This window comes from Lipotes vexillifer, unplaced genomic scaffold (assembly GCF_000442215.2).
Source record: "Lipotes vexillifer unplaced genomic scaffold, Lipotes_vexillifer_v1.1 scaffold365, whole genome shotgun sequence".
Taxonomy (NCBI): Eukaryota; Metazoa; Chordata; class Mammalia; order Artiodactyla; family Lipotidae; genus Lipotes; species Lipotes vexillifer.
Genome location: NW_006781263.1, coordinates 1,089,730 through 1,109,797, shown reverse-complemented (window position 1 = coordinate 1,109,797; position 20,068 = coordinate 1,089,730). Strand labels below are relative to the sequence as shown.

Sequence of the window (20,068 nt, the reverse complement as noted above, 5' to 3'; positions counted from 1 at the left end):
GCCTGCGCGTCCGGAGCCTGTGCTCCGCAAATGGGAGAGGCCACGACAGTGAGAGGACCGCATAACGCCAGAAAAAAGAAAAAAAAAAAAAAAAAAAAAGAAATCAGGAAAGGGAACACTGAAACCCTGGGTAGACACCTTTCCACACCACCAGGATGGCCAAATGTTCAAGCTGAACAGTGCCGAGGACTGCCAGGGCTGCGGAGGGCTCTCACGGCTGGCTGGAGGGAGGGTAACAGACACCACTACCGTGGGGAACATTTGGGCATCACCTAGTACACCCGAAAGAAATTCCTGCACAGGTGCGCCCACGATGCCAATGGCACCAAACTGGAACAATATGAACGTCAATCGACAGGAAAATGGACGGATGAGCTGTGACACAGTTATCGTATACACGGAATACCATACAGCAGGGAAAACACACAAACTCCAGCTACGCGCATTGCCACGAGCAGGCTCGCAAACAGGGCCCCAAACGGAGTGCTGACTTGCTCCGTTTGGGGATCTAGAGCCCCCAGTCTAACCAACCTGCTGGAGCAGAACTCCTTCCCCACGTCTTAGGCAAACGGTCGCCCCCTCTGCTTGAGCACGTGCCGTGAGGAGGCGGCTGGGGTCACAGACAGCCTGTCCGTGGTGCTGGAACTCCCCCCAGGACCTGCCCCCAAATCGACCTCTTACGTTTCTGACCACTGCTCTTAGCAGCCTCTGTCTCAAGAGAGACTTGAATATCATCTGTGGCGTGGAGGCCGTGCACGGATGCGTCTGGGACCCAGGCCTGCACGTGGCCGTGCAGCCACTTGTGGACACACCAAGAGCCTGTGCTCTTCTCCGTGGGCCTCTCCAGTGCTGGTGGGTCTGATACTCTTCACTGTTGAGAAGCTCTAGCTTCTCCCAGGGGTTCCCGTGTACTTCCTGGCGCATCACAAAACCCCTCCCTCATTCACAAGACATCCGTGGCCTGTGTCTGCATTCCCCCCACCCCATAACCCCCGGGGAAAGGGCAACGCCCAGCTCACCTGTAGAGGTCTGGGACCAGCCCGTCCTTGTATCGAGCGCACAGGTTGTTGAGGACTTGCTCGTGCTGGCCGAACAGGCGGATGTAGTTGGAGGCAGGGAAAGGCACTTTGGAAAGGCACGTGATGGTTTCCACCATCTTGTACTTGTTGGTGTGGAGTCGGAAGTAAGTCCCGTCCTTCACGTTACCTGTTACTATTTCTGAACCCTGGCGGAGGAGTGCATCAGTAAAACGACGTTAGAAACATTTCTGGACTTTGGGAACTTTATCATAGCAATTTATTTTTCAAATATAATGGACGGGTTAGAGCTTATCGCCTGCTGCAAATCACAGTAGTAGATACTGACCAAACCCGACTGAAGATAAGTGCGTGTCAGAAACCATGGGTTTGAATTTGATGACTGAAAGTTCCTCAGGGTATTTGACACTGTGATTATATCGCTCCACGTTTGTTTCTAAATTAGTTGCTAGGTTACGGTCAATTCCCCGTTATTCAATACCTGGCACAGCCAGTAGGTGGAACTGGGTCTATTCTGTCCTGCGCGGTGTCATAAGACTGTTAACTTTAATTTTTGCACAGCACCATTTTGAGAAAAACCTTCGAGTCAAAGGTGCGCAAAAGGAATTTCAGTTTTTAAAGTTCTACTCGAACAAAGGAAAGAAGGAAAAAGGTGAATCCCTGACAGCTGGGTTTGCAGAGGTTCACCTGTTTGGTAGGGTCTGTTCCTGGGAAGGAGGTTCAAGTTCACGGAAAATATACATACCGTTCTGTGGGCTACTTGTTAGTTTGTAAATTGTGAAAGATGTAGATTCATGGCTTTATGTCCCCTAGAAACTAGCTAAACCACTATGTGAACCCAGATGACAAGGAAAGATGCCCCTCTACCCCAGTCACGACCACTTTTTCTATTTCAGCCCCTGATGGCCACTGACTGACCAGCCAGAGACACGCTTCCCACCGGCTCCAGCAACAAACAGAACCTCCATGGACAAACCTGGGTTTGGCTGGTGGTGGCTGAACCCACAGACTTTGCCTCTGGACTCTGAACTCAGTACACAGTAACACTCAGTAAATCTCTCCTGAGTGCATACAGATTTAAGCTTTTGTTCTGAACTTGAATGTGGCATTTAGAAATCCAGGGCAAGTTGAACTGCACTGATCCCAAACATTTACTGAGTCCCGGACACACCCCGGGGACTTTATCTAAACAAGGACACCCGGATTAACTGGATTTTTAAGTAAATTGAAGCAACTGGTGGGTGTTTGTGTATCACATGACTAAGCCCTGAGGAGGAACCAGCCAACTATAAAGGCACAAGGTGAGAAATACAGGAGGGATGCCAGGTAAGTCCTGGGCCAGCCCCAAGGATGTGCACGAGATTGGGGGACAGAACAAACACAGCTTAGGATGGGGGTGGGGGACAGCGCCCCAGGGAGGTGCACGAGGTCCAGCATCATAGAGATGGATGGATACAGAGAGGAAATCTACCTCCATAGCAGAGTGTTTAAAAAAACACCCAGTAAGGTATTATCTAACGCAACAATGGTATATGCACACATCTGGATGCAGTGCATCCAATAGAAATTATTGGTGAGTTATTTCATAACAGGAAAATATGTTCCCAGTACATTTTATACTATAGTAGTATAAAAATTTATAATGTTTTATAATTTGTAGAGAATCACTCTATTTTCATAAAAGTAAGCGGTATCATTTATTTGTCTTTGTGCCAACATTTTAACAAAATGTTAATGGAAGGGGCTAAGACTAAAGCTGCTGGTGCCAAACTCAAATGGTCTTTAAAGTCTTGTATTTATTCTTAGAGATGCTCGCACCGGGCGCGTTCGTCACTTTCATAGCTCTGTGTGTATTTAACTCAGAAGTAGCGTTTGCTATGATGAGCCACCAAGTAAAGTTGACCCTGGGGAGGCCTCTTCGCAGTCAGGGGTGCCTTGGTGAAGTTGAATGAGTGTCTGGGGGAGGGGCTGCTCCCTGGCCTTGCTGGTAGGGCGGCTGGGGGTCCGGGAGAGGGGGCACTGGCCACAGCTTTGGCATAGTTTTAGCACCAGGTTTCCCTGGCCTCAGTGGACAGCAGATCCCACAAGGTCGTGGACTCTCCTCTTCCTCTTTGAAATTTCTTTATGCTGAGTGATTAAGGAAGGGAACTCAGGCATCAGAGGGGTACATCTCGGTATCCACCCACGTGGCTGACAGTAGTTTTGACTTGGCAAAGAGTTTCACTGAATATCCCACCCTCTGCTCACAAGCACTTGTATTTGGGGGCTGATTCAGTGGATTCTGAGCACCTCAACTCGAGGGCCACAGTGACTCCATGGCTGGTGTCTCAGCATCACACGCCCTCTGAGGTCACCCTGTTCTACAAGGGCTGTGTCGTCAGCATCGTTTCCAGCGATGTGTCATCGTGGGTCTGTTTATTTGGTGGAGGGGAGTTGGCCTTACTTTTTAATTTAAAGGCTGAATTTAAAGGCACACGGAGGAAAGAAATGCCCAGTGGTGCAAAGACAGCACATCTTGACTCTGGAAGTGACCATGACCATCGTTAATGAGATCTGGCACTGCGATCACATAACCAGGGGGCCGTCCTAGGCATGCGGCATCAAAATAGTTTGCATTGACATGAAAGGCAAGTCGCCTACAGATGGGTTTCTCAGACACAAGTTACCCCTGTGGGGCTGGGCAGACTTATCTAAATTTCTGAGGTCATTCCTAGTCACTGTTGCTGACAGATGGGAAAATACAGTGACGTCCAGGACCCTTTCTGCTTATCCTTCCAGAAAATCACTCCACTAAACAAGGACTTAAGGCAGCTTCCAGCCCTGCCACCCGGTGAGGGATTCTGGGCTAACGACGACGATGATTTCATACACTTTCCAATTCTGTGGGATGTGGCTAGTTTCTTCCTTTAAGTATATGAATAAATTGTTAGGAGATTTGGGTGTTGAGTTTAAAATTTTGACAGAGTAACGGGTTCTGATGTGTCGTGTTTTTTTTGTCTCTTCCTTTTTTCCTGAATATAATTATCCTTTTGAGCTCCTTTATGATTTTGACAAAGAGTGGAATATGGCTCTGGAATTCATGCCAAACGAAAGACCCAGGGGTAATCAGACTCGGCATGCAAGAAACCAGGTTCCCAGCTCCCACGATGAATGCACAATTTTAAATTTAATGGTACCCAGGCAGAGTTTGTTGTGACAAATTTCTTTATTCCATGGAGTATAAGCCAACAAAGCATGTGGACTGGAATCTGCGGATCAGTTCATTATGTAGACGACTTGGGGTCCCCTGTCTTCCTTTTGTCAGGTTACCTCATGAATTACTAAAGCATCTCCTTACTTAAATATCCCGATGCATGAGTGCTACAAGAGTCTGATGAGATTCATCTGTACTACATTTGCTGTGAGAACAGTAATTTAGTTTCTCTAGTGAAATACTGCTCCATGGGCTCCATTCTCGATCCACTGGCCATATTTAGGCGACTGCCTGACCATTTTGGCAACAGTTTTACTTAATCAAATTAATTCCAAATCCAAAAGATTGCCATGGAACCATCCTAGATTTTTTTTCTTGGTGAATAAAATGGGGAAAAAAAATCTGTTTAGATCTTCTTTACTAATTAAAAAGGAGGCCCACCTGGCAAAATGGTTAATTACAGTCAGGGTTCCTGCTCAAATACTGTCACAGCACCAGCCAAAGAAGCTATTCAAGTTCCATTCTTATTAAAACCCTCATTATCTAAAACTCCCTTTCGCTCCTCCTCTGACTTTATTCCGAGAGAGAACCAGTGGTTGATAAATAAATGACACTGCATGTCAGAAATCACACACTGTCCTTGAAGAACCTGGTTCAGTGTGAAACCAAGTCCAGTATTTCCTAGCTTTTGAACCCAGTCCCACCGTGTACTGTCCAAATTCCTAACCCACAGAATCTGTGAGTGGAATCCAATGGCTGCTTCATGTCCCTAAGTTTTGTTACGCAGCAGTACAGACTGGAGCACCATTCGCTACGGTCCTTTCTTTACTTGTAAGAACATTTTGCATCAGACTGTGGACACACCTGAAAGAATCTGGGAAAGGCCCAAGGGAAATAAGTTTTAAACACATAGCATCCATCCTTCCCTTGGAAGAACCAGGTTTCATTATTTTTCTGGAACTATAATTAACAACATCCACCACTGATGGGTCATCTGTTTTATTCCTTGAAGGCAGTGTTACTTTAGATGGGATCCCTAATAACCCCAGAAATGCAGAGGAGTTGATAACTCGTCCAAAGTCCATGGGAAGTCGACAGAAGAGCTGAGATTCTGACTTCCTGAAGAGAGAGGGTGAGGGGCCAGAAGGCTGCGACGTCCGGAGTCTGCTCCCCCTTACGGAATTTTCCAGCAGTTTCTACTACGTCTCATTGGCCAGGACCTGCCACACGGCTGACCTCATTCTCAAGGAAATCTGGGAGATGTGCTTATTTTAACTTAGTCAGATCATTAACCCTCAAAAAAATTCAGGATGAGAAAATGGGAGTGGAAGCAGGCAACCTCCAGTGTCTTCCTCACTGACGAAAAAGCAAACACGACGCACCAGAAAGGAAACCCCAGTTGACAACAAACACCAGTTGGGACCAACTGTCCGATAATCTTACCTGAGAAGCTCACCAACCGACCAACCATGTTGTGTCCTTTCTAGTTACCTTGAACACAGGGAACACCCCTCCCAACCCCCAAGCACACGCAGCTTCAGCTTCACCTCGCTGGCCCTTCCTGTGTCATCCGGGGAGGGCAGGAGAACAGGGGGGCCTGGACAGACAACCCAGACCCTAAGCGATTTACTTGCTATTGCCACAGAGGTGGTTAATTTAATTATCTATGGATTCATCACAGGCTACCTCAAAACTTAGAGGCTTAATGTCCTTCAGGAGGTGGATGGATAAACTGTGGTCCATCCAGACAGTGGAATACTATTCAGGGCTAAAAAGAAATGGGTTATCACGCCATGAAAAGACATGGAGGGAACTGAAATGCAAATTATTACGTGAAGGAAGCCAATCTGAAAAGGCCACATGCTATATGATTCCAACTCTATGACATTCTGGAAAAGGCAAAAGTATGGAGACAGTAAAAAGATCAGTGGTTACCAGGAGTTGCAGGGGAGGGAGGGCAGGATGAATAGGTGGAGCAGAGGGATTTTTAGGGCAGTGACACTACTCTGCGTGATACCGTAATGGTGGGTACATGTCATTACACATTCGTCCAAGCCCATAGAATGTACAACACCAAGAGTGGACCGTAATGTAAACTGTGGGCTTTAGGTGATAATGATGCATCAATGTAGGTTCATCAGTTGTAAAACATGTACCGCCCTGGTGGGGATGTTGACAATGGGGGAAGCTGTGCATGAATGGGGGCAGGGGGTATATGGGAAATCTCTGTACTTTTGATGTGAACCTAAAACTTCTCTAAAAAATAAATGGCTTAAAATGACAATACATTTTTATAACCTCAGTCTTTGGGAGTCAGAAATTGGGAACAGCTTATCTGGGGGATTCTGGCTCATGGTCTCCTGTACGTTTTAGTCAAGATGTTGGCCAGGGCTGCATCATCTGAAGGCTGGACTAGGGCTGGAGGACCACTTCCACGGTGGCTCCATCACACGACTGGCTGGCGCAGAAATCCTCAATCCCTCTCCACGTGAACCTCCCAAAGGGCCACCTGGGTGACCTTACAATATGGCAGCAGTGACCCAGGAGGGTGCAAGTTGGAAGCTGTATTATCTTTCAGGACCTGGCCTTGGAAGTCACACACTGTCATTTCCACAACATTCTGCTGGCCACACAGGTCAGCCCTAGTCAGTGTGGGAGGGGACCATACAAGGACATGAATACCAAGGGGTGGGAGTCAGTGGGGGTCGTTTTGGGGGCCAAACTGCCACATGGCTTTCTGATGCATGAACCAATACATTACACTAAAGACTGAATTAAGAATTTCACCCCTACCCCCATAAACAAAGTGTTATATTTGAAAGTAAAATGAAATTCAGGAATAATACTTACAAAATCAGACTGGGCCATTTGTACCTCCAGTGGGGCTGGGATGGCGGGCTTGGCAATATGCAGATAATGGTACGACCCAGGGAGGATGCCTCCTGGTGGAAATGGCAAGTTTTCCACATTTTAATTCAGTCGGGTAACAACTGGGTAACAGGGTACAGATGGGTAACATCTGTACCACAGGGCAACCAGAGATGCCTGCCGTGGTGTATGCTACTCAAACTTTCCCACTCAAGTAGCTCTATTAGCAAGGAACACCCTGCAATTTATTTTATTTAATAAAATCAACATGAATGTGCCGTTATAAACCCATAATATAGCCGCCAATGTTCCAAGATGTGCCAAGCTGATCCCGTGCATCCTGATTTCCCATAACTTGTGGCATTCTCATCTCTGCCTGCTAAAGCCAACCAAGACTTTGGTCTACAAATGTTGCCGTGGTGTTCCCATTCTCCATCCTCCTCCACTATGTAACCAAAATACTAAGAAAGTAAATGTTATAAGGAAAATCAACAAAGTTCTTGTTCAATGCTTTAGAAAACTCGTATTATGAAACTGTTACTATTTCTAGCTTGCCCTAGAAGCCCGAGCCTGGTCTAGCTCTGATCAGCCTCTGACACCCATGCCTTGTCTTCCTTTCCCACATCCACCACCTTTCTTAAGGTCTCATCCAGAGTGAGAAGGAGATCACGACCTCTCGGAGGCCATTTAGTTGGGTAGATAAACACAAGGACTGCAATACAGGGCTTTTATCTCTTTAGCCTGATGTTTTATTTACTGGATTAGGGTTCACAGACCCCCTAGGGGTCCACGGATGACTATGGGGGTTGGTCCATCAACCTTCTGGAAGTAAACAGACAGTTTTGTAAACGTGTGCATTTTTCTGGTAGAAGATACACAACATTCAAAGATACTGTTTTCAAGGGTAACTCCCACCTTCCAAATATAAGAAAGTTCTGTGTTGCTCATATGATCATCTCCTTAGGGGTCAATAAAGCTGAGGGGATAAAACTGGACCGTTTTACAGCTGCTAATGGTCTAGCTTATCCATCCAGACAGTAGACCAAAGCCTGGGAGGCTTGGAAGTTCTCCTTACCTCTCAACTTATATTGAGAATGAAAGTTTGGTAAGATGTCAGGGCATTGAACCATACACCAGTTGTGAGGGACCTCTGGGCAAGTTACTCATCATCCCCTAGTCTCAGTTTCCTTATATGCAAAGTGAGCATCACATTCTGATGTGAAAAATTTTATCACATCAGTTCTGATGTGATAAAATCAAGTCCATAATAAATAGTTAAACATAAAAGAGAGCCCTCCCGTGTCTCTGTGCAAACCCACTGAGGGACACAGGCGCCTCCTCACCAAACCTACAGGAAACGGAGGGCCGGCTGGTCCGGATCCAACCAGTGGCTCCATCACAGGGATGAAGGTGGCCCACTACATACCTTTGATCTTGGCTCCCCTGTACATGGGGATGAGGCGGTCAAGGTCAGCCGGCGGCTCAGTCACAGGCTCGAGGGTCGGGTCAAAGAGGTTGAGCATCACGGCTGCCAGCTGGAAGCCAATTTCCTTGGAATTGAAGTTGCTGTGAGTCCACTCATTCGAGTAATACCTGTTGGAGAACTTGGTGAGGGAGCCGGCAGCTCTGATGGCTATGTCATTGGTGTGGAAGTTGGTGTCTATCACAAGTCGGCCGTCGTAGACAAGGCACGCGTCGTTGAAGGCTCTGAATGTTTCGTAATCCACGTTCTTCTCACAGAAGCTGAAGAACATCTACAAAGTGAACAATCACATTATTCCTAGTTATCAGTCTTCACTGTACCTTCCCAACAGGGTGAAGAGTCTCTATTTTATTACTTGGGGCACACAAGAAAACCTAAATCTACGAACAGTATGTCATAATGGTGTGTGTATCTTTGGTACACGGAAGAAATTAAGATCATTCAATGTCACTCTTTTTTTTTTTTTTTTTAATTGCTCAATCTAGACATCCAGGGGCGAGGGTGCCACATGGTGGAATATCTCCCACAAGAGCACGTTCTTCCCCGTAAGGAGGTTTACATTCATAAACACCACTTTCCCCTCATTCTCGGACATTTCGAATCGCTCCTTCTCAGCCTCCTTCCATTTTCCTCTCCTGCGTCTGACACTTAGGTCTCTCCAGGTTCCTTCTTGGGGTCACTTTGTCCAGTTTTGAGTCTTCAGGCTGCCCCATTCCTGCCCCTTTAAACCCAGAAAGCCTGTCCCTCCCTGCAGGATGCCCCAGAGAGGATGCAAGCCCCATCCGCCTTGGTACCCACCAGGTCTGGGATCCTGCCTTGTTACTTCCTGCCCTGGGATGGCAGATGCTGATTCAGTGAAGATTTACAAGGTACCTGAAGGCCCCTCCATTCTCTGCCCAACTTTTCACGCGTTCTCGTACTTATCTGGAGATCATCTTCCCTATTGATGTTAAGTCATTAAAGCAGTCCAAGGTAGCTGTTTTTAAGTCTTCAGTTGTCATTGAAGTAGCTGAATCATTTTTATCTTTACCTAAACACAGTTTGCCACCTTATTAAAAGCATGCTAAGAAATGAACACACGACCTGGGTCCTCATCATACCGGTGGACACCACACTCCCTGCTTCCTTCACACGCCAGCTCTACCCACCTCACTTGCCCCATTACGTATAGAAATCAGCTGTCCTGAGCCAGAGGTAACCCCCTTCCATGCCCTTCCCTACCCCTAGGAAGGGCGCGCCAGTGAGGGATGAGCCACAAATGAGCCTGCAGTAGCCACTAGTCACAGGGGACTATATACTTTTAAATCTAAATTAATTACAATTAAACAAAATTTAAAATCCAGACCCTCAGTTGTGGTGGCCTATTTCAAATGCCCCAAAGCTACAGGTGGTGGTGGCTGCCACGTTAGACTGCACAGACATGGACCATTTCCACCACTGCAGACAGTTCTACTGGACAGCACTGGACTCAGATCCACCATCCCTATGACGTCCTTTCTTCTCCCTCAGGCAACCGGCAGGGCCTTTGCCCTTTTCCCTGTCTCTGTTCACTCAGATGTCTAATCCTATCCCAATTACTCCCATCCAGGCAGCTTCTTTCTTTCAAACCTCTCTAAAATTTTTTCTGTTTTATAACCTTGCTCAGTGACCACAGGAAAATATATTTCTCTGAGTCCCTGACTCTGTAACTTTCTGTCTCTCTACTCCTCTTTTTTTTTTCCTCCTCTACTCCTTTCCCATCTCTATAGAAACAGACTTCCCACTCATAGAAAAATAGGAAAGGCATTTGATTTGAATTGAAATTATGCATGAAAAACAGGACCATTAATGCTCAGCAGCTCCCTTCAGCATCCCCACAAAGTTCTACCTACCCAGTTTTTCTCCTACTTAAAACGACTCTTTTATTAAGGGGCACATACATACACTAGCCCTTGTTTTACTGCGTTTTGAAGGCTATCAGTACCTCTATCATATTATTTTATATGGTTTTGGCGTGGGCATTGACGCTACGGTTACGTTTGGGACATAGGGGGTTGTGGAATAGAGTGAACGCCGGATCAGCACATCCAACACTGTCCGTGGGAGCACGTGTTCTGAGTTACAGACCTCTCCGACCTCTCAAACACAACTCACGTGCTCCTGTAATGCCAACTGAATAGTACATAGTAGATGAAAATATGAAGTAGGAACATCTGCTTTAAATGCTTCTACAAATAATGACCTAAGGGTCTACCTTAAGGAACTAGAAAAAGAAAGGCAAAGTAGATACAAAGCAAGCAGAAAAAAGAACATAATTGTTAAGAGCGGAAATCAATGAGAGAGAAAACTGACAGATGACAGAGATAATTAACAAACTCAAAAGCCAGTTCTCTGGGGGGAAAAAGAAATCAATAAAATTGACAAATGTCTAGCTAGACAGAGAACTTTAGAGAGGTCCCCGCCTCTCCTTAGCTGCTGGTGGGCGCTGGCCATCCCTGCTGCTCCGGGACCTGTGGCTGCCACCACTCCATCTCTGCCTCTGTCAGCATGGGGCCTTCTTCCTCATGGGCCTCCTCTCTGTCATCAAGTCTCTCTCTCCATGTAAGGGCACCAATCATTAGAGTTAGGACCCACTCCAAACCAGGATGACCTTCTCTGTACTTGACTACAACTGCAAAGATCCTATTTCCAAATAAGGTCACATCCACAGGTACTGGTTCTTAGGACCGTATCTCTCTGGGGGCACATAATTCAGCCCACGACACCATGACCACATGGCCACAGTGAAGATCGTGAATATATTCGTGCCCATCAAAAGTCTCCTAATTCTCTGGCAGAGATGCCACCCAAAGCTGACGATCGGGAGGGATAAATACCCTGACTCTTCCCTTCTTCCAGTTTCTAATCTCCTGCCAGTTTGGCCAACCTACTGTTGGCCAAACACAGATGAGAGTCAGGGGAAACTGGGGCTGGGAGGGTCCTCTGTAGAGGCCCCTCGTCATGGTGTAGAGCAGAGCAGGGGAAGCCGGAGACAGGACCTGAGGACAGCAGTCCAGTGTCCGACTCATCCATTTAGGGTGAAGTTTGGGCAGGCAGGTGTGTTGGATCAAGGCAGTTGAGAGTATCTGCAAGATGTCTTTGCCGTGATTCCAACTCTGACCTGGACAGGAGAGTGAAGGCCAGCAGGGGCTGCTACAGAATCTGTGTTCAGGTGGATATTGGGGGAGGTTTTCTTGCACCCATGCACCCTAAGCAGGGTATATGTTCACCCTCAGAGTTGCCCAGGATAACCTGGGCATACATCTTCCACGATCATCATTTTGGGAGGAAACTTTTGGTGAAAAGATGTTGATTTTCCCTATCTTATACAGGTATTGTGACATACATGTGTAGATGGTGTCACTTTTATGTTAAAATAAAATGAACTTTTTCTGTCTTTTTCACTGCTATATCCCTCACACTTAGGACTAAGCCTGAGACCTAGTAGGTGTCCAATAAATGTTTGTGGAGTGAAGGAATAAATGAAGGTACCGAAGAGCAGAATGTGAAATCCCCCTGGGTTATCAGAATGAAATGAGAGGTGGCAGGGAAACCCCCTCTGTGCGGGTGGTCTGCCTTGAGCTCCAGTCCAGACTCTGGGGGGATGAGGGTGGCCCATAGGAGCCCTTGGGTGAGAAGCCCTGACTTAGGCTGACCCACCCCTACTGCCAGGTGAGGGACTGCTATGAGCCCCCACGGGGGTCCCCAGCCGGCTTGCCCACTAGATGCTGCTGGCATCCTTTATCCCAACCGCCAACACAGCCCTTGACCCCCACAGCTCCAGCACTCACTCGGACCGCAGCCCCCTCTCTCTGAGCGGTCTCCTGCTTCTCCATCACGTCAGCTGGCCCCTTTCCCCTCTTCCTCCCTCCTGGCTTCTGCTCATCTCCTGAACAGGGTGTGAGCTGAGCTGTGACAAGCCCCAAAGCAAAGTACCCTCTCCATACATCATGGGGGAAGATCCCCTATTGCTGTTTCCGGAATCTTAGGAGGTCAACACAGCATGGACTTTGAGGCCCTGCTGGCCTGGGTTGGGATCTCAGCTGACGTGGAGTCACGGTGTTCTCGTCTGTAAGGTGGGGATGCTTCCCTTGAAAGAGCTGTTGTGAGGAGGGGACAGAATGCACTGCCAGTGTGCAGCATGGTACCCGGGACATGGGGAGCTCTCAGTGGGGCTGGCCCTCTTCAAAGCCGCCCCCCTGACACTCTGCCCAGGAACAGGCGGGGTCCAGTCCCCTTCCCCTTGAGTGTGGGCTGCCTTAGTGACCTGCTTCTAGGGCACAGAATGCGGTGGAAGGGTGCAGCTTGACTTCTGAGGCTAGGTCACAAAAGGAGATATGCCGTCTCTCTCTCTCTCTTTCTCTCTGCGTCTCTCTCTCCGTCTCTGTCCCATTGCTTTCGGAACCCAGCCACCATGCAGAGGGGAAGCTCAGTCCCATGAAGGGGCCGCTTGTAAGTGTTCAGGTCAAAATCTCACCTGAAGCTCATCTGACACCAGCAGACGGACAAGTGGGTGAACACACCTTCTAGACGATTCCAGCCCCAATCCCAGTCTAACGTCAGCCCCAGGAGAGACCTCCAGGGAGAACTGCTGGGGGAGCCCGGTCCAGCCCCAGGACCATGAGAGAGAATATGGAATGGCTGTTGTTGTCTTAGGCCACTCAGTTTGGGTGGCTCATTTCTCAGCAATAGGAAATCTGAATGTTTAGGGGAAAAAGAACCCTGTGACTATAAATTCACCACCTACGACTTTTCAGACCCCAAGTCCCCCAAAGGTGGTGAGTGCGGTTCTGGGGACTACTTACGGAGCAGGGGAGCTGGAAGGGCTTGGTGGGTGTGGTGAAGCTGGCGCTGTGGATGGGGTCTGGGTTCAGGCCATCGTTCCACCGAGCCAGGACCGCATCCCGGTAGACGGTCACCCCCGCGGCTTGGAGCGCATCCTCCACTGCGCCCTCCACTGCGTAGTTGTTGATGCAGGTGACGATGGAGGTGGGTGGGTGCTGCACCAGGTGGATGTAGGAGCCCCTCACACCCAAGTTCAAGAGCGTCTCCACCGTGGTGTATGTGTCAATTGTGTTCCCATAGACGATGACATTCCCTACAGAAGGGGACAAATGCTTAGATACATAGCTAAAAAAAAAAAAAAACCCAACAACCTTATTAGTCAAATGCTAATAATGCCGAATTGCTCCCTCCAGCCCTCTCATTTTTTTTCAGCTGTGGGAGGTCAGCGGTGTTACCTAGCAACAGCGACCAAAAAAATTTAGTAAAGAATGGGCACACAACATCCCACAAAGTAGTCAAGTACTTTTAACACAGAAGTAGGACATTCATTTATGTTCCTATAATTTGAAAGTTGAAATTATGCTGAATGAAACTGGTGAGATTAAAACCTTTTACCTTGTTTTTGTTCCCTATTTGTTACACTTATTAAGGGGAAAAATGGCTAAAGTTTGCAATAAATGCAAGTTCTTCCTGAGTGATGAAAAGGACAATGGTGAAAATAATTGTCATGTGCATGATGGTACGGATATTTTAATACTTAGTTGTTGAATCGTGTTGATTTCAAGGACATTTTTCCTTCTTTGAGAACTAAAGACTAGAACATTCTGCTTGCAACAGATAATTTTATAAAGATTCAAATTCTGATTTTTAGGATTTAATGTGTCAAGACCTAGCGAAAGAGATTGACAGGTATTCTTTCGGTGAGGAAAAATAAAATCACAAAATAACTTTGAGAGACTTCCCCTGTGTAAGAGCATTTTGATGGTAACAGTCTATACGATTTATTTATATTTCTTAAAAATATTATAGAAGTAATTACATATGCTCTTCTACTAATGATATAAGTTTTAAGACCAATGATCCTATTACATGAGTGAGATGTATTATATGCTATTTATATGCTGTTTTGACACTGAATTGGCATTATTACCCCTTCACAAAGACAGAACCTGCCGTAGGCTCACATTTCAGGCAAAAGCTGTAACAATTTTACCACAAAATGATAGATTTGTGAATCTACCTCTCTTTTTCCTCCTGTTTATAAAATGATATGAAGAGGAATTTTACGAGACAAGATAAATGGCAAGTGTACTTACTCAATTTGGTGGAATAAATTATGCAAAAATCTATTTCTATCCAAAATTGAGAGGACGTATAACGGCTTGTCTTACTTGTTTAGAAGGAAAGAAACTAGAATAGCTTTCAGATGGCTTCCCTAAGGTTAAGAGCTTCTGGAAAGTCCTCCCCTACTTCCTGTTGCTCAAACGTGGAATGCCAAGGGGGCAAGGAAGCCAGGGGCAGGGTCCTTCCTTCCTGGCTTCCCTAGGATGCTCCGATCTGGGGGCTCTGATTGCCGCCCTATTCAGACGCGCTAGTGCAGCATTCCTGGGTGAGCTGCCTTTTCCTTGGCTGAAAGAGCCAACATTTTGCTTAAATTATTGAGGCTCCCACCTGCTGTGCAACATGAATCCTGGCAGTCTGACACAACAAAGAACTAGCCTGCCAGGAGAGCCAAAACTTGAACCTCAAACTGTCATAGGTTTGAGGTCTTCTGCCCCTTTAAAATATGCATGCAAAAACAATATTCATTTTCAGTGAAACAGATTTAAGTGCTTAGGCCCCATGCAACTCAGAGTTGAATATTTTTCCAGTCTCTCCTTCATGTTGGCTTTTAGTAACTATTCTGTGAGATGGGCTTTTTCATTACAGGCTCATGGAAGCCCCAGCAATGCAGGGTTATTTAGCCAGGGTTGCCCGCAGATTGTAAGCAGCTGGAGAGGATGAGGACTTCCATACATTTCATAAAACCTCTACTATTTAAATTAGACGTTTATTTATAGATATGCTAACTTCTAAATAGCTTTGTCTATCTTTTAGTTTAATTTGAAACGCCTCCCCCAAATATGAGACTCCAGTTATTGTAACTGTCAGCTATTGTCACGATAATGCTGCATGACAAACTACCCCCAAACTCAATGCCAAACGACAATAAGCCTGTTGCAGGTTGGCCTACACGTCTGTGGGCTGGCTGATGTTGGCTGATGTGGCTCCAAGCTGTGGTTGGGGTCAGATCTGCACCACGTCTCTCTCATCCTCTTTGGACCAACAGTGACCTGAGGCATATTCTCTTTCGGGAGCTGTGCAGGAGCACAGGCGGGCAAGCACAACTGCTCAGACACTTTCTAAGCCTCTCCTTGCAAGACATCCACTAATGTTCCATTGACCAAAGCAAGTCATGCGGCCACACCCGCACCCGCCCAAGGGGGTGAAGCACACTCTGCCCGCAGCGGGGGTGTGTGTGTGTGCATATTTGCTGAACAGCGGTCCAAAATCACAGTCGTATTGGGCACGTAGTAAATCATGCCTATGTGATGTCATCTAAAATTTTTCATCTAAACATGTTTTATATGATTATTTACTTACATTGTCTCATTACCCACAAAACAGAATAAAATCTCATTATAACTTTTTTACTACCTAAATAAGAACATGTCACAGGTCAAATCACATTCCTCCACATACATAACAAGACCCAATGTTACAAAGTCAGCCTGTTACTCTTTGCTAGTTTGATCCCTTGCCTTTTACATGTTTCCACTCTGGGGGGGATTATTCTTTCCATTATCTTTGTCCAATTGTGAGTTCTTTCTACATCATTTCCCACTTTTTCTTTGTAAAGAATTTTTAGATTCAATTCCTGTTTATCTCGTGACGCTTATATACCTGGCCTAAAGCCAGGCACTTTAATACACAATCCCAGGAACTCCCTGGTGGTCCAGTGGTTAGGACTCCAAGCTCTCACTGCTAGGGACCTGAGTTCGAGCCCTGGTCGGGGATCCAGCAAGCTGCGCAGCGTGGCCAAAAGAAAATAAAAAGTTATCTCTGGTAACAGCTCTCTTTCTGGGCCTGGCCCCCTATCTAAATTCTTTAAAAAAAAAAAAAAAAAAAAAACACAATCCATTATTATTATTACCAGTAACAATAACATTTAGAACTGTTACCAATAACATTGGCTTCACGCAAATGCCCGTAAGTAATTTTTTCATAAGCTAACAGTAAAAATATAAGCATGAAGATAATTCATAGGATAAGCAAAGTCATATTTTGGGGAGTCCCCAGGACAAAAGCTAGCAGACAAAGATTTTGATTATTAATGTATGCGTTTCGGGACAAATCAATCTAGGTATAAAAATATGATTACTTATACTTATCAGAGTAATTTTACTAGCATGGATGGGGTGGAACTAGGGCCTTTGAAGCCCCCTGGACTGGGCTATGCTTGTGGTTGTACCTGGGCCCCAGCAGAAGGTCCAGCCCCAGGCAGGTGAGGTCCCTGCAGGCCCGAGGCCGTCTCTGCCTTGCCTTCCTTGCATCGGCAGTCTACACGCCCTGGCTTACCTGGGGGAGGGGAGGACTTCAGGCTCACTCTGCCCACCCTGGGGCCTCACACAGAGCCTGGCCCGCAATGGGTGTGACAAAACGTTTCTGACCAGATGCACGGATGAGTGTTTGAGCTTCATCAGCTTGCTGATCCGAAACTAACTGGGCTTTCCTTTTGTGGCCTGTCGATATTTAGTGCAGAACACCCTCACTCTGTCTGGCCAGGTTTTCCTACTACGTATTTCGACCTGGTATTCACTACTAAGTTGGCACTACAAGACCAGTCCGGCCACAGGATGGGTTGTATACCTGAGATTTGTAACACAGAAACACGTCAGATCTGGCTATTAGGTTTCCCTTCTAGCCCACGAAATCCTACACGTTCCTAAATGTAACCAAAACTGTGTGTGCCTCCAACATGACAGTATAAAATAATACTCCTGCCATGTTGGTGCAGTTTAAACCGAGGGACCAAGGATATTTTACAGGGAGGTGAGCCCTTGTGTAACTATCACGCTGTGGACAGCTGGGTGAATTTGGGGCCAAATCAAAGAGGGAAGATGGAGAGGGAAGGAAACAGAGAAAGAAAGGGAGGGGGCAGAGAGAGAGAAGAACCCAGAACGCCTCAGAGAAGTAGATTTTCTTCCATCGCTGGCTGAGTTAGAAGCAAGCAAGAGTTTAAAAGCAGGTGAGAAAAGTGGTTGTGAGGTGGGGGAGGGGTGGGGGAACTGGGCCGTGAATAACAACACTGCAAAGGGCTTTGTAAGGGCGACGCTGGGTCTGACAGTGTGTCCCAGTCCAAGTGGACCAGGCGGGTGGCTGGGGTCCTGCTGGCGCAGAACATCCTGACGGCTGGTGGAGGAGGGGGGGCAGCCCCAGGGTATGTGGAACCCACGGCATCTGTCATCTACAGCGGGCTTAAGAGGTCAGACAACCCCAGTTCATTAAAGATTCATTCAGCTCATGCATTTCCACCACTTAGGTGCTCTGTGACTCACGGAGTCTTTGCAAATATTTTGAAGGAGGTGACACATTGCAGGGGCTTCCTTTATCTTGTTGGGATTTCGCATATATTCTTTGGAAGTTTCTATGCATATGTGGAAGAAACAGAGTGGAAAAGCTGAGGATTTCCCCCTGGATATCAGTTTTATGCTAAGAGATCTGGTCACTGTCCTCTTCGCAGCAGCTCAGTTTACTTAATAGATAAGAAACAGCCAGCCTTTGCACTTGACCTGATGGGTGACAGAGAGGAAGTGGTGGGCGGCCCTACTTTGAACTGGCAAATGATAACTCATGATTCCAACAGTCTGGGTGGATTTTCAATAGGGGGCAACGGAATATAACTATACCAGTTTTCATGGGAGGCCAATCTTTGTTGCTCCTTCTAGGGGATAAATTATGCATTACTGAGAGTACAGAGCAGAATCGGGAGGCATAGTACAAGGAGGGCACCGTGGTGAAAAGACGACCTTGTGAAAGCCCCTGGAATTGAAGTTGGCAGGAAGGAGCACCCAGTCTCTCTCTCACGCTCGCCTGCAACGACCTTTGGGACGGAACGTGCAAGGGAGCTTCCAAAGGAATGAGGGGCCCAGCTGGGGAGGAAGAGGGGGCGTGATGATTCCTATCACCACCTGGGTGAGCTGTCACTTCTCCACCTCAGGCTGAAAAAGCACAAGACCAGCCCTCTGAAATGTTGGCATGAACGTAAAGGTGATGCTTTTGCTTTCTGATACACTCTTGTTGAAGGTGTAAATGAATACACCAGCAACTCTGATTGTGTGACCACCAAAATAAGGCAAGCCCACACAAGATGTAAAGATGAAGGATTCTCCAGGAAGGAAACCATCACTTGGAACGGAGAAAAGGGAAGGATTTTCTGATCTGGCATTCTGGCCAGGAACTCACATCTCAAGAGGATAAGAAATAAATTCAAGATTTATGCACATAGATATTAATAAGAATTTTTCTTTATAGTTATTGCATTTTTAAGACCAGAGAAAATAAGAATTATATACTATATTTTATAATTTATGTATTTTAAGTTATTTTATTATTGTATGTATATTTACATATTCCATTGTATTTTAATGAAGAATTATGGTTCCTTTCCACTTCAAAAGAAACAGAGATTATGTAAGATCAGAACAGGCCCATGAGAAAAGTTTTATTATGCTCTCCAGAAAACTGAGGACAGAGAGGTTAAGTAACAAGCTCCAGGTCACACAGCAGTAGATCGTTCATCAGAACTCAGACCTGCCAGGTCTGATTTCAGAACCAGTGCTCACACCACTGCACTATATTTGCAGATGGATATATATAACATGTTCCTTAAAAACCCCTCTAATCGGCATTGTATCTGTATTATTAACTTTAGGGAATAACCAGATAATGAAACGATTTTAAATAGATACCCTAGAATATTAATAAATTGTGAAATAAACACATACTTAAAAAACATATTATGTTCACGAATAGACCAGAGAATACTCTTTTTACTTTTTTAGAAGTCAAAGCATAAGATGTCTATGACACGTCTCATTTTGCTCTGTCAAATAAAAAGGGAAGAATATATTAGAAATAGCATAACAAAGGCTTTGTTCGGTGATTCATGCACTGGAATTTTAATGTTATACTTTTCTTACAAACATGCTTTTAATAAGGCAGTAAACTGTATTTAGCTAAAGATGAAAATAATTGATCCATTTCGGGCCATCAAGGCGGTGTATTTTTTTGTACTTTACTTTCATCCTACTTTTCATTTTCATGGAAAGTACAGAGGTAATAGCAGATGAATTTCAATTAGTTTCAATTAATGCCATAAACTGTTATAATGTATTAGGTTGCTGGGTTCTATCTGAAACACCACCCCCCACCCCCCGACCCCGGCTAAACCCTCCAGGTTTTTTTTGCACTTGAAAGCCAGTGATGTCAGCTCTTCTCCAGGATACTGGAGCAGTTCTAATCGTTTAGGATAATTTACATCTATAAACTCATCCAACTCCAGAGACCAATAAACAATTTCCTTCAGACTGGACAAATTCCCTCACAGAACAACTGTTTCTCCTTTGGAAGCAGAGGAAGACA

At 46.0% G+C, this 20,068-nt stretch overlaps 1 protein-coding gene across 1 annotated transcript in view; it reads right to left on the bottom strand.

The window, feature by feature from the left end:
- Positions 1-20,068, bottom strand: part of CFAP61 (cilia and flagella associated protein 61) — a 270,087-nt gene that overhangs the window by 51,303 nt on the left and 198,716 nt on the right. Inside the window, exons 21-24 of the mRNA XM_007454529.1 lie at positions 13,405-13,697; positions 8,525-8,852; positions 7,081-7,172; positions 1,020-1,225 (exon numbers count right to left, since the gene is read on the bottom strand). Coding sequence (XP_007454591.1) covers positions 1,020-1,225; positions 7,081-7,172; positions 8,525-8,852; positions 13,405-13,697 — 919 coding nt within the window. The remainder of the gene's footprint in view (positions 1-1,019; positions 1,226-7,080; positions 7,173-8,524; positions 8,853-13,404; positions 13,698-20,068) is intronic.